This window comes from Arvicanthis niloticus, chromosome 16 (genome assembly GCF_011762505.2).
Source record: "Arvicanthis niloticus isolate mArvNil1 chromosome 16, mArvNil1.pat.X, whole genome shotgun sequence".
NCBI lineage: Eukaryota > Metazoa > Chordata > Mammalia > Rodentia > Muridae > Arvicanthis > Arvicanthis niloticus.
Window position 1 is genome coordinate 35763578 of NC_047673.1, and position 15896 is coordinate 35779473.

A 15896-nucleotide genomic window follows, 5' to 3' on the forward strand; every position below is an offset into this window, starting at 1 on the left:
GCTGCTGTGGATTGAATTTTTGTGGCTTTATAACACAAACACCTCTTCGTTATTTAATTTGGCTTAGATTTTATTCAACCACACACTGGGCAATTGATACATTCCTCATTCATTTCAGTTATCAGTCTATTTTGACATCTATAGTTATTGGATTTGACACAGGGAGACACAAACTATTTGATACATAATAGGCACTGCCAAATACAAATAATGCAAAAGTTGCTTAATTCTGTAACAAACTGTCTGGAAAAGTCATGATCAAGGGCCTTGTAGACAGAGGTGTCTAGGATGCATGTGGAGGACTATATAAATAGTCTTTAGGGAAAAGGAACCACAATTTGAGTGTATTGTCTGACTTGAATGTTCACAATTTTTTTTTATCTCTCTCAAATATTTTTTTCCATGTGAACTCGCACATGGTGTTCAGAAAAGTAGTAAATTTTCTGAGTTAAGGCAAATTGGATCTCCTTATTGTCAGGAGTAGCTTCGGTTGGCTCTACCAATAGAAGTCCCTTGAGGGGCGGGGCTATAAAAGTGCCTATGTGTGTTTCTGTCCATAAGGGCTTACAAGGGTTTACACTGAGGACTACAACTCAAGACTGCTTTTCATATACATTCTCAAGCAAACAGTTCAGAGTGCTCCAGTAGCTAAATATAGTAGCTATATAAAGTAGCTAAAGAGGTCATGAGAAAAAAGATACAAAAACTAAAAGAGAAGTTGGCTCAGTCTCTGAATAGAGGGGTGACTGGAATTGACCTACCTGGAAAGGGCTGATGATACATCTTCCCTAGAGATTGGTTTTTTGTTTGTTTGTTTTTTGTGTCTTTCTATAGAGATAAATACTTTGAAGAAAAGACTTTTGATTTAGAACAAAAGTAGAATCTCTGGGAAGTCTGTAGTCCACCAGACCAGAGATAGTGAGACTCAAAAGCCAGTTTAAAGTCAACTCGTGTGTGCGGCTTTATTATCTTTTCAGTAAGAATCCTAATTTTATATGACCTGTTTTCACCAAAGTACCACTGCAATGGTTAAATTCCTTCCATTACCCTCAAAAATATATTTTGAAATTCTAACCTTCAGTATCTCAGGATGTGATCTCTCTCTCTCTCTCTCTCTCTCTCTCTCTCTCTCTCTCTCTCTCTCTCTCTTGGAAATAGGCTGTTAAGATGAGGTCATAGTGAAGGAGGGTAGACTCTTAGGCCAGGGCAAGTGATGTCCTTATAAACCAAGAGAATTTTGACACAGACATACATGGGAAGAACACCTTGTAAAGACAAAGGCAGAGAATAGAGAAATGTGCTTCAAGCCAAAGAATGTCAAGTATGTGTGGCAAACTGTTAGAAAGCAGGGAGAGGCAGAGAACAAATCTGTCCCCATAACCACAGAAGGAAACCACCATTCCATAGCCTTGTCATAACCTTCCAGATCTATGAGGTCATTTCCATTGTATAAGTCACTCCATTTGTGTTCTTTATTAAGAAAACACACATACATGCACACAAATTGATAGAATCCCCAAGATCATTTAAACACTGCCCTACTTCAACACCACACTTGATAATTCTACAAATAATATTCAAATCCTGTAATATTCAAGCAGACATAAGATCACTGGGTAGATGGTGTTTTCATCAACACATGAAAATATAATTACCCCTCAGTCTCCTCTGCCTTTGAAGTCATGGCTGGTGCAAGTCATTCCAATCTTCCACCAGGAAACTAGTCATTAGCCTACACAGTGATAGTGAATCAACTTAGTTTCTCTGAAAGCTGAAAAGTCATAGCTTTGACTGCCTGAGAATCACATGTGTTCTTCATGTTGTAGTGATACAAAACCACCTTTTATCAGATGGAGACATTTTTAGGTGTATTTTGAACCAGAAGATTTCAATGCATTCTGTTTGTTTTTCTCCACAACTGTTAAACAATTAACATAGTAGGTTAACTGACAAAGTAATATGGATAGTTGTATTTCTAGTGGGTGATAGAAGTCTAGAGAATATATTTATTAGCTTTTAGGATAAGGTATGTTCTGTCAGAACAAATCATGATAGGACAGGATTACCAGACATGGAGTTGGCCTCATCTAACTTAGGACTGTGCCTTACTTGAGATGTTGGCAGAGGCTGCCTTCAGAGGCTTGCCAACAGGGACATCCACATCATGTTCAGGTAACTCTGTTCTCTTCACATTTTTGCAATAAAACCTTGACACTGTCTGGGGAAGAAAGGCCATGCAGTTTGCTTGGTTCTGCAGGATGTGCTGATTGGAGATAGATTTTCAGCTGACTGAATATTTGAATGTATCTGGATTTTTACTTTTATTTTTTAAATGGAGACAGTAGTCAACTGGCCAAGGTATACAGCATCATCTTCCACACACTGAATAATGAAGATAGTAGAATCAGCCATTCCTCCTTGTGGGCAACTGGCAGGATGACACTGAAAGCCACATGTGGGTCATTCAAAGATAACACCCTTTTCTGAATCTGTGAATGTCTCTGAGATTTCCCCAAGTCCTTGATAGTCAACCCTTGAACTCCTCCTTATCTGCTGCTGCTCCTTAAACTCCTTCTTATTCCCTTTCTCCTCTAAGTTTAGTTTTCCCACCCCTTTAAGCAATTCATTTCTTTAGAACCTTGAGGTGCCTTTCTCCCGATCATTGGTTTACTAAGTATTAGGAGTTGATTTGCTAAAACTTCAAACAAATTTCCAAACTAAGGTGCACTCAGGGATTGGGGGACAAGTTCATCTCACTGTTGTACTTTCTCTTCATTGTTATAAACACAGACTCTTAATTATTCTCCTATATGCCATCTCTCTGTACTGTACTGTACTGACAAAGACTATCTCTACTGTCCCTGACCTGAGTTTACTCCAGCACCACTTGAGTCTCAGACCTTGAATATTTAGTCAAGAATTTTGACAGTCAATAGAGTGAAACTCTTCCACTCTTGATATCTAATCATCATTGCTATCTGACAAGTTCCTGAAGTCCCACCCTCTGTATCTTATCACTCTGGCCTGTCCCTCTGCAATGTTCTTTTTGGTTTAGTTTTATTTTTCAATAAAATAGCAGCAGCAGAAGTCTGTCTAGCCTTGATATTTCCACTTTCATTTTCTACCCACTGTCTTCCAACTCCGCTTCTGAGATACAAAACTCTATTTGCACATATACTGAACTTGAGTGTAGTTTCTCAACTCAATGACAAAACCACAGTTTTAGTTGTTTTCTGAGTAAACTTGGCCTAATTGTCTTCAACAATTTGGAAAGTAATTTTTTTTTTTTTGCAGTAAAATACTCACCATAACAGACTAAGCTTTTCAGAATGAAGCTCTCTCCTTAGCTTTTTAAGCAGTGCTGAGGGAGGCAGAGACAGGTCGATCTCTGAGTTGGAGGCCAGCCTGGTCTACAGAGTGAGTTCCAGGACAGCCAGGGCTACATAGAGAAACCCTGTCTCAAAAACAAACAAGCAAACAAACAAAGAAAAGAGTTTTCTTTTCTCTCTTCTCCTTCACTCCTTATTCCTTTTCTTTTATGTTGAATAGCAATCAAAGTTCCTTTACTCATTCCTTAGTGCAACCATAATGTATTCAGTTATATAGAGAATGTTCACATAATTATATTGTATAAAGTGAAGATGATCTTATCATTGTAAAACAATTCTGTGCTCGTCTTCATTTAACCAGTATGTCTCTAACTTCACAAATCATGAAGTTATCTATTTTATTACAAGACATAATATTACAGGGAACTTCACAGAGGCATGCATTTTATAGGGTTTGGGATTTTAAAATATGTTATACTAATAAATTAATTAATATAGAATAAATGTAAAACATTCTTACATGTGTTAAGTGTTAATGTTCCTCTTAGAGATGTCTGCCTAATTTTAGAAATAATTTAGAAACTATAATATTTTTTTAAATTGTTCTGGAAACCAAATGTGCTGTTCAGTGAACAGATAACATTTCATGATTTGTGGTTTCCAAACTGGAAGATTCAGGAACATGGAGAAATACATTTTAGAGAGAATTCAAAAGATTAGAAATATCTCTATGTAAAGTGTTAGAGAGGGGCTAGGTTTTAAACACGAACATGATATAAATTACAACTGCAGGTTCTTTTCCTTTTTGTCTGCATGCAAGGGATTTAAAACATCCCCAAAACAAGTACAAAGATACATTTCCTAAGGCTTCAGTATAATGTGTAGGTTCTTATAGAAAAAAATGACAATACCAGCAGGAAATATTTATTCTGCACCTCTGTGTGCCAGGTAAAAGCAACAAGTACTTTGCATACATTTTCTGATTCCTCTCAGCAACATGACCAGGTCAGTTCTTTTATGTCTCCATTTTACAGACACTGGTGTGAGATTTGAAAGATAAAACAAACCCCCTTTTTCATTCTTTTTTAATCTTTAAAATCTTTAATGGTATATTTAACCATTTGTGTGTGTTTGTGTGTGCGCTTTGAAAAGTTTCTTCGATATCAGCAAATAGGGATGACCTATAGTAAAAGATATCGACAAAATATTTGAGTGCACTTGACTTCAGACTCAAATATAGAAGACAGACAAGGATGAATTAAAGGTTTTTCTTTTTTTGGATCCTGTGAGTATCAGGTTTCTTGAAGTATCATTAAATCAAACTAACCATTGTTGAGTGTAACTGGTTAGAATAAATCCAAAGGGACTGATAAAGCATGCCAGAAAACCTTGACCACCGTAACTCACAAAGGCTTAAAAATGTCCCCCAACCCCACAAACACACATCACCAAAGGATCTTTTGTTGAAGGCTTAGTCCTCAATGCTATGCTCAGACACAGGACTTTGGGGAAATGAGATGAGGGCATTGATATAATGAGTGGAATAATCCACTGATAGATTATTAATGACGTAGCATATTATTGGAAGGATGTGGACACTAGAAAGTGGGATTGGTTGGAAGCAATAAATCATTGCAGGCATGTGTTGAAGGGGTATATTGTGCATGGTGGTAGCTGCTTCTCCTCTTCCTCCTCATTTACATCTTTGTCTTCATCCTCCTCATCCCCCTATCCTCCTTGTCCTCCTCCTCCCCATCCTATTCTTCCTCTTCCTGGTTCTGTACTTCACCACACCCCTCTCATCCCTAGCTTCCATGAGGTAAACAAGTTCCTCCACCAGATGCTCCCACCACAGGACCACTGATTTGGAGCTACCCAAGCCTGGACTGAACCCTCTGAAACTGTGAACCATAATGAATCTTCCCACCCTAAAGATGGTTTGCTCAGTTATTTTTGTCAGTGACAAAATATAGCACAGAAATGTCAATTCCTGCACTTAGAGGCTGCCAGTGTTCCAATGACTATCCCAACCAGGGCACACAGCCTGTTCCCCACAATCAATCTCCATACCGGGTCTGTGATTTTTTTAAAACATTATTTGACAAACTGGGCATGGCGGTGTGTGCCTTTAATTCCACCAGAAGGCAGGGGCAGGTGGGATATCTATGAGTCTGAGTCCATCTTGATCTACATGTGAAGTCTCAGGCTAGCCAAAGCTGTGTAGTGAGACCCTGTTTCAAACTTAGTATCATTTGACTATAGTATCTATCTTAGATTATAACCCTATGATGCTGGAATTGTGGCTGCTTTCATGCCTGGGTATCCACCCCTTACTTGCAGATATAGTCTAACACATTCATCACTTAATAAAATATTAAAAATGGGAAAATAATGTTTGATGTTTACTAATTATAAAATATCATGAAAATTTGTAGTATGTACAAAAATGGAGTATATACTTTATCAAATATGCATTTATATATTTGAAGATATATAGTGATTTCTCGTTACTATTTTGCATCCTATTTGGTGCTCTTTAATCTCTCACTCAAAGATGATGAGTATATTAATCTCAAACTTAACATTCATGCATTTAAAAAACGAATAACTGTAGAGGAAGCATTCATTTTCAAACCAGAGCAGTGGCTTCTGGGGAATGTAATTTGCATTTGTCCTCGGCAAATCACAGAGCTTACCAGAAGAGTAAAGACTATGCCTGTTACTATGTCACAAATGCAAGCAAAGCTGTGTGCATATATTATGGTGTCTTACTTCTGCCTTGGTTTCATCCTTCATATGGATTTAAATGCACCATCTTTTTAGCATGGCTTTCCCCCATCATTTCCATGCTGTGTACATTCATTTAAAAGTATCATCAGAGTGACGTTTCTGTCTCTGCCCTTGTTTTGCCAAACTCCTAAGGGACAACCCTTTCCTGACTATTCACCAACAAGCTCATATTCACCGAGACTATGTGCCCCTCTCATCTTCAAGTCTGTCTTCTGAGCAAGCTTCTTGAGGGCAGGTGTGTATCTTCTGTATTTATTTAACTGTCCTTATACAGATAATATGCTCAACCCACCCACATGTTCACATCACAAATATCCACTGGGACCTGCTTGATTCACACTTCTGCTTTATGTGGTGGGGATAAAGGAAAACACACAATCCACCCAATGGAGGTAGCACACATCACCAACAAATGTTTATTTGCTAATGAGATTTCCTTGGGGAATCTTCTGCTGAGAATCAACTGCTTTTAAGGTTTGAGAAGGTTTCTGAGGAGATGTAAGATTTTTTTTTTCCTTTTTAGTTCTCTTAGGCAATTTTTAGACGTTTTTAATTTACAAAGTTAATTTTAGTACCCCAATGCCATATCTAAGGTGTGGAGCAGGTCTCCCCACTGCATGTCTTTTTATTTACAAATGTACTGTATTCTTTTTGCTTTGTGTTTTAAAGACAGGATCTAACCGTGTAGCTCTGGCTGTCCTGGAACTCACTATCTAGATCAGGATGACTTCAGCTTCATAGAGATTCACCTGCTTCTGCCTCCCAAGTGCTGGGATTAAAGGTGTGCGCCATTATACCTGTTGAAATGTAGCCTATTCTTAAACCTTTGGTCCAGAGACTAATCACCATAGGAATGAGTTCTCATTGCCAATAATATTTCAGCTGAGTTTCTTTGTAAACATTTGTGTTACCATTGACACGAGAGAATAAATTATGCTGGGAAAAGAGGCAGGCTCGTGGTTAGCATAAGAAACATAGATCCAAGGTTGACGTGGAAGAAGATGGAAGAAGAGAAGACACTCTTTAGGATCTAATTATAGTCTGCCAGACTCTGTCCACCATCCAACTTGAAGATTATTACCTCTCTCCTCAAATCTGATTGACTGCTCCTCTTAGTATCGGCAGTCCACAAAGGATAGAACTGAATCTCAGAGATAAACCACTTCCCTCAAAGGCCAAAAATTGCTTCAGCAAGAGTTTACATCTTGCTTCAAATTAACCTCCGGCAGTAAAAACTCTAAAGGATATAGATCCTTGAAGTGTCAAAGAATGTAGGACTACACTTTTTTTGAACCAGAGTCATCTGCTTGGAATTCTGAAATGTTTGCAAATTATCCTATATAAAGTATTAATTCAAAATAGCAGCTAAGCATGGTGTCTTTCTGATAGGTCTATATCCTGGGAAAGTGAAGACTCGAGCCTATGAACTCTAGGTCTTTACAGACCTGTGACTTCCCATGAAGTTGTTTCTATTTAGCACATTCCAACTAAAATACCTTAAACCCTCCCTCACAATCCTCCCTCCCCTTATCATGGTACACTCTCTCCCAAAATGAGACACATACCATCTCACAGGCACCAAGTTGCTCTTTACTTCTAAAAGCAAGTTCCTGTCAGGTAGCAGTTAACTTGCACAGCTCCAATGCATTTGTTTGGAAGCAGTGCTGTATATTTTTTAAAGGCCTCCAATGGCTGTCAGGTCCGCGAAGATATTCTCAGCTAAGCCTGGTGGTATTGCTATTATCCTCAATTTTAGAATGGCTGAGTGTGTGTGTGTGGGGGGGGTAAAGCCACAAATGGAGAGATAAACAGAGCTGTCTACTGTCTATGAGAACAAGAGCCATGAAAAATTGAAAGGCACACATAAATCAAAGTACGCTATAGCAGGGGCTGGCTGGTTTTCCTTCCTTTATCAGCAATGACCTTCTGCCTGCTGAGTGAAGAAGTTAGGCTGGTAATTGCCAAAAAAAAAAAAAAAAAGTGACATTTTCCTGCCTCACACTGAGGGGCTTTTTTCAAAGATAGAAGCTCACAGCTTTCTTTTATGTTTAATATTCAGACCCTCGTGACAAGGAATCTCATAAAGGGGTCTCACTGAGCAGCACCTGCCAGTCTGTCCTCATCGCCACCTCACTCCATAAACTCATGAAAGTGTTTCTGTTGTTTTTAATCAGGAAGAGGATAGCAACACCCCCTCCCCCATCTTTTCTCCAGAGAGGTAGAATTAACTTTATTAAATGTCAATATTTAAACATCAAATCTGTACCGTCCCAGCTTCTTGCAGGAATCTAGTAAAACCTCCCAAATATTTTCTTAGAAACTGCTTTCAATTTGCCAGTTTTCTTTCACAAATAAAAACACTGAAGACTTCAGTTACACCCCATCTGGGGAATGTGGAGTGGTCAGACCCAGTCCAACACACACACACACACACACACACACACACACACACATACACACACACACATACACACACACACCGTCCACTCTACTCTATTTTTTTTTTTTTTTTGATACTTTCGATCACTCAGGCACTCCTAAGGATGGGATGTGGGTACTTTGTGTGGCAACTCTAGATGCAGGAGGATCTGTTACAGGTCCCATGGCTGAAAAGGTACACTTCTTTCAGCACCATTGTGCATCAGCTGTCTCCGGTTACAGGCAAAGTAGGTGTGTAGTATATGACTGGACTTGCTACAGACGCAGGTACACAAGTCCCGGCACAGAGACACCCTGTGCTCCAGTAAACTGATCTGCCTCAGGCTCCCATTAGGTCAGCCAGCACACAGAATGTGAGCTCACATCAGAGATGTGGGAACCGGCTAGGGCTCTGATTTTTATCTGGCCATTCAAGAGCTAGAGAAAAGAGTGGATTTAAAAGTCCCGTTTTGTTGCAACCATGAAGACCATTTAAGTATCCTTAGCATCCTCAATTTAGAATTATGACTTTAAGAATATGCTAATATTTAAAACAATTTGATATTACTATCTAATCTGCTAATCCCATTTAAACTGATTTTCTAATTTTTAAGAAGAATTCTTAGTATCTGATATAAATGACAGTAGGCAATGTATTTTTCCTCACATGTCACCATTAATATCATTGAGGAAGATTAATGAAAAAATATGACACACTGTGGCTAAATCTCATCCTTGCACAGTGGCTGCCAGTCTTCCCAGTGCTACAACCTTTTAATACAATTCTTCATATTGTGGTGACCCCCAACAATAAAATTTGTTTTTGTTGCTACTTCATAACTATATTCTTGCTGCTGTTATGAATCGTGGTGTAAATATCTGTATTTCCTGATGGTTTTACACGACCCCTGTAATCTGCACAAAGGGGTCACAACTCATGGGTTGAGAAGCACTGTTCTTTTACAATTCCTAATAGCAGCAGATTTCTTCATGTATTATTATACAACCTAAATAATTTACTGTGTTTTTTAAGTTAATAAGAATCTGAGGGGGAAATAACATTTATCCTATTTGCAGTTCCTCTGGACACAGTGTGATGTAAGTAAGAGATGTCCTCGGGACTGTGGAGAAAAGAAGACATTGAGAAAGCAAAGCCGATACCTCACATATAACCTTCAGCGTGAAATTTCTCATTAAGGATCCAATGTGCATTGTCTTGGGCAAATCTCCCAGACATTGGCATTGTGTAAAGATGAAGAGAAAACACTAAGCTACCATGGAAATAAAGATTTCCAGTCAATACCAGAGCACACCCACTGTATTTCCAGTTAATACCGGGAGCACACTCACTATGTCAGCTGCTCTAGTCATGGCAGCATGCGTCTTTGCAAAGTAGTTAAATAACATTGCTTGTGATGGATTCTACTTTTCTCGTTTTTGACTGTTCTTCTAGAGGAAAAGGTAAAAGAGAGGAAAGGAGGAAGGAGAGAGGCGGAGACAATATATAGAATCCTTCAGTTATCACTAAATGCCTCAAACCTCATTATCAGGTCTGGAAACTTAGGTTCAGAAACCTTGAGGGGGTTTATTCATCATAGGCACAGAATAAGTAAGTGGCCTCTGTGATACTTGAGGCTGTTTGTCTTGATGAAGAGCCACGGCACAGAGATACTTAACTATGAATTCTACATAGCCTCAGATGTATGTCTGCTGGGTCTATATCTGCGGATGAAAAGTTTTCAAGAAAAAAAGCTAAATCTGTACTGACCATGCACTGAATTCTCCTGTCACAATTCCCTTAACAACACAGTGTAATAAGTATTTACAAAGCATGTACATTGAGTCAGGCATTATATATAATCTAGAGGGGACCTGAAACACATAAGACTATGTGCAGGGCATATGCAAAGTCTACGTCATCTTACAGGAGGGTCTTGTAAGTGGTACCCCATAGATGCTGAGGGATGATGGCACTTTCAGGACTGCATCCTGGGACTGTGGAAATAGAATGATTTGGGGTTGATTTCTGTATAGAACATAGAATGAAATATCTAGCAATATCTTTTAATCTCTAAATAAGTGAGAGACTTAATTAAATAATAATGAATTATGTTTGGGGAGTGGGTTAACTGCTGGCTCATAAAAAGGGGGATTTTGGCTTCAACAAAGATTGAGTTCTTTATGAGTATCCTCCTATCCCCTGTTGTACCTGTGTAATACTTTACTGACATAAAGAATTATCTACTATGATTTTATGAAGACTCTTGGATAATAAGGCCACATCTGTTGATTCATCCTAATTGGCATAGATATATACATTGCTAGTTTACCGACCGCAAGGTACTTTGTGATCAAACATGCGACCTTTGTCAATCCTCAGGAATGTGTGAGCCATAACAATGTACATTGTAGTTACCAGGCTAGCAGCAAAAAACCAATAAGGTGAATATGTCAGTGAGAGTTTAGGAGCAAGATTATTTTCAATCGTTTAACCATATTATAATTATCATGCAAAGGATGTTGGAATATGCTGCCATTTTTTCTAATCCTAGGTGAACGTGGAGGTGGTAAGAGCTGAGCAAAGGGCTAACAATGACCTATAAGGGATGCTAGCAGACTCCTGTCACTACTCAGGGAAAATCGGGGCAAGTAAAGAGCCACTCATACCTATGTTCCTTACTCACCTCATATTGTCTAAGCCTCCTAGAGGCCACAAAGTAGAAGTGAGTGTTGAAGCAAATATAGAGACCAATCAGCCATGAGCAGGTACAAAGCTGGAGGAGACCTAGTGATTCAAACAGAGGTTAGCCAATCAACTAAATCAGAACTGAAACCAAATCACTAGACGTTAAGACTATAAACTTACTTTATTATGCCTAATCTATCTCTTTCTCCAGCTTTCAATGTACAAACAAGAAAATGAATTGCATTGCCTGATAACAGGGTCAAATAGTTGTCATGTTTGGGAAATGGCAAATAGTTTCCAAAGAAATGATTTATAAAATGATTGCTGTGAAAGAAACACAACAAATAAACAAATCTGTGGGAGAAAAGATATTATATATTGTCTTCTCTACCAAGCATTTTTTTTATTTGATTTTGCACTTTGTAAATACTTGTTAAATATACATACCCAAGACTTTGAAAATAACCAGTGTTGTTAGCATATATTAGCTTCTTCTTTTTTAATCTTCATTTCATTTCCATGGCTGAGTAAAAATTTTGTTTTGTCTGCCATGTCACGATAAATGAAAATCTTATCAGCCTGTTTTGAAACGCCAGCATTGCCCAACCTTGGCAGCTGGGACACTTGTAATCAGATCATTCTTTGCTGCTGGGAGGGCTTGCTCCACTCACCACAGGATGTTCAATTACTTCCCTGTCTTCTACACTGGATCTGCCAGTAGCCTCCACCTCCCAAGCAGTGATGATCCAAATGTCTCCAGATATGAATAATGGCCCCGCAGGAAGTTTAACTGCCTCCAGTAAGAACCTCTGTTGATAATGACATGTACTTGAGAGTTATCAGATCTTAGACATCAGATTCTTCATTGCCTTACAGGGCCTCTCTGCCTAGCAAACTACTTTAAGAAATAGTCCATAAGTAGAGCTGTTACATCACGTGGCTAACTTGATCAATTCAGTGACAATTGCTAATAAGGCTTCCTTGAACAAGTAAGTGACTGGATGGATTTAACTCAAAAGAGACCTTGGACAAGATGAATCGCATGATGGCAGTAACAGGAAGCTATTCTCCTTACTGTAATTACCAGTGGCTGCCTGGAGGGGAGCCAGGGCTACAGGTTGTCTAACTGGAAGTGCACCAAGAGTGTCATAGTGTCCCCATTTTTCTAATTGACTTCTAGTGTATAGAAATACACTTACTACTTTTGTATTGAAATTCACCATCTTCAGCCTAGACTCTGAAATACCCTCCTAATTTAGACTCTTTGCAATTAATTTTCTTTTTGCCTATGATTCATACTGTGGTCTTAGTAGCTCTTTAAAGATGAAAACACAATCTTGTCACAGTTTAAAGCTTTCACAGTTGTCTAGTTTAAAAGCCTTCAGTAACTTCCTAGCCCAATGGAGCCTCTACATAACCAAATTCTCTTAACCCCCCTGCCCTTTAGTGCTCTGCCTTCTTGCCATACATAGTCACATAAACCCTTGATCATGGGCCTTACATCTCCTCGTCTTGATTACGTCCCTGTAGTTGATTTGCATTTTTCAGATTCCAGAACACATGGTCCCTCCCCACCCAAGCTTTCCTGACTGCAAGACGTCAGACCCATCAACACAATCGATCAAAGCTGAATTCCTTGGTTTGTTTAACCCTCTTACGGGGGCTGGATTCTTTTCGCTCAGAGTAGCATTTATCTTCCTATGCAGTGACACATCCAGTAAAGTGACTGTTTGATTAATGTCACTCTTTTATTCAACCTAATGCTCCTTTGAGGCAGGAGTTGTTACATTCTTTTCCCCACCAGTACATAGGAAATAATCAATAAATATTTCCAGAAGAAAGAGAAAAGGCAAAAGAGATAGAATCTGGAAGGGTAATGAGAGAAAATCAATCAGAGAAATAAATGACCAGCCCCCAGTGTGTGACTACAGCCAAATCTGCTTATTTTTTTCTTACCTGACTTGCTTATCTTCACAAATGGTTTTCTTCCCCAGGACAAGGACAATTCCATGCTGCTATACTGATCTTTGAAACTGCTCATCACTAGGCTTCTTACCAAAAGCAAAATATCCCCAGGTTTACACTGTATGAAAATGCTTCCTAGGGTGTCAGATAAACAGTGGATGCAGCTGCCATGATACAGAGCAAATATACCTTCAAAACAAATGCTCCATTCAGGTCTCTCCATTACATAAGAAGGTTTTTGAAACTTGTAGGAACTAGAGGGAGGGAGGGAGGGAGGGAGGGAGGGAGGGAGGGAGGGAGGGAGGGAGGGAGAAAAAGAGAGAGAGCACTTCATTTTATACTCTTCCAAAAGTACAGAGAGAACATGATTGTATTTCAATGCATAATTTATGTACACTCTTGTATTAAAGTAAATAGTAAACATAGAGTATTTCATTTTCATGCACGATGATAAAATGAAAGGCAGTCTCTATGACCTTGGTCTATGGGGCATCCTCTCTTTTCATGGCAACCTTCTGTTTTCCTGAACTATTTCTCCCATCAGTCTTTGGAGCCACAATCCATTACACAGCTTGTCTTCCTTTACAATCCATTTGCCACACACCACTAACAAAAGATACTGGGGAAACCTCCATTAGACACATAGCAGGCTTTCCCCCACCAGAAGTGATTGTCAAACAGCCCTTCGAAAGTCATTTCCCATTCATTGCAAAGCGATTGTGTATAAATACTTTTAGCACTATTTTTTCAGATGAAAATCAACCAGTCAGGATCAATTACAGAGGCCAGATAAAGATGGCAGACAGGAAGAAGGAATGGGAGGGGCAGGAAAAAAAATGAAACAGAGATGCCTGAAGGTTGAACTCTGTGGTATTTGTAAATGTCAGTTGGGACTGAGTAATGGATGGGTTTCAGAGACCTCAGAACCCCAAGAATGCATAATGTTAACTTAATAGATTCTTTCAGGCCTAGGTTTCTGCAGTATTTACAGTAACCTTATGTCCATGGCAATAGCACAATAGGGCCTTTCAGCCCCAAGTCTCAGATTGTTACACAGGCAGAGGCTATCAGTTTCTGAACCAGCTGGCTAATAACACCTCAGCCTACGCCCATACAACTAGTTACGAAACAAGACACTTAGGTGATTTCCCAACGTTAACACGGTACAGTGGTAATTCTGTACACTAGATTATAAAGGCATGCTTTTAAGAAATGAGGAAGTAAAAATTATGTAAATTATGCTGGTGTGGAGAAGCAATCTTTTAACAAATTGTTAAACTGGGGTGCATTGAAGCCACGACACGTACAAGCAGAAATTTCCATCTCAGAAACTGCAAGTAGAGAATATATGTTTACTTAAAATTTGCCTAGTGTAAAACAGATACTTCAGTGAAGCAATTTATGACCAGTTTTCACATTTACTTTCCAGTAGTTGGATGCTACAATTTTGCTCTGTTATTGTGTACAATAAAAAGAACCCAGCTTTATAACCATAGAAATTCAGACTGGAGAATCTACAGTATAAACTTATTTTGTTTTGTAGAGGTACTTTTTTTTTTTTTAAATCTTCAATCTTTGCATGCCAACTGTTGTATACACTTAATGTTTCCGTGTTGTAAATATTAAGAAATGTACATAGATTTATGACGAATTGTTGCAATCGAACTCTGTGTGATTTAGAGTGAAGCATTTTCTCACCGCAGTGTATCACAAAGATGAAGCTGTTTTCTATATGAACATGGTTTTAGTTTGACCTTCAAAGCTCCAAATAAAGTGTTAGTGGAAAGAAATTCAAAGTAAACCATTGAGATGAGTGAGTCTTTGAAAACTCATCTGTATGCCCTAAGCCCCAGACTTACAACCTTCCTCACTTTTGCTGGTAATAAATGACTGATTGTTTTTTAGCTACTGGCTTGCTGAAAATGACCTTCTACTTGCCTTCTTCTTTAAACTGTCATTTAAAGAACCCCCAAAGGAAAAACAACACGGGAAAAAATTATCAGTGGTAAATGTCTTCTTAGGACTTACTTTTAACATAATAATTGAACACACAGAACAGAGTTCAAACTCACATTGAATTCCTTGTGAATGGCATTGGTTTCAACTTGACTTCACTGAGAACTCTCTTAGTGCCTTACTTACTAACTGCCCTTCCAGAGGACCTGGGTTTGGTTTCCAGTACACACATGACGGTTCACAACCATCTGTTATTCCAGTTCCAGAGACCCATAGCTTCTCCTAACAAAAGGCATCCACATTATTCACGGGCATATATGTAGGCGAAATACCCCCACACATAAAATGATTCATTTTCAAAAGTTAGAAGTATCATTTAGTGAATCTTTGGATAAAGTTTTTGCATAGACTTTTTAAAAGTCACTATTGTTCTTTTAGGTGACCGTACATCAAGGCACATAAATGGCACATAAATATTTTTAAGTTATGAGTAAATTGAGCCTAATTTGTAATGTTTTATTGGATGCCACCTTGAGAAACTGGGCTTTATTTGTTCCATAATCTGGTGTGATAATGACGGCTTTGTTTTATATCACACTTGCTTATGTAATAGGATCTAACTGTGGAATGGGTCCCAGGAACATCATTTTATTTGTTTGCTTCTGTTTTCCCAATTAGACAACAGAAGTAAAACATCCTTGTATGTTTTTCAAGTTCACCAGAGCCTTTGTGGTGTCGTTCAACTTATCATC

At 38.6% G+C, this 15896-nt stretch overlaps 1 protein-coding gene across 1 annotated transcript in view; it reads right to left on the reverse strand.

Annotated features, from left to right (window-relative positions):
• Nucleotides 1-13304, reverse strand: part of LOC143434687 (uncharacterized) — a 33317-nt gene extending 20013 nt beyond the window's left edge. The window contains exons 1-2 of the mRNA XM_076914089.1: nt 13180-13304; nt 11222-11322 (exon numbers count right to left, since the gene is read on the reverse strand). Coding sequence (XP_076770204.1) covers nt 11222-11322; nt 13180-13264 — 186 coding nt within the window. The 5' untranslated portion in view covers nt 13265-13304. The remainder of the gene's footprint in view (nt 1-11221; nt 11323-13179) is intronic.
• Nucleotides 13305-15896: the final 2592 nt, after the last annotated feature.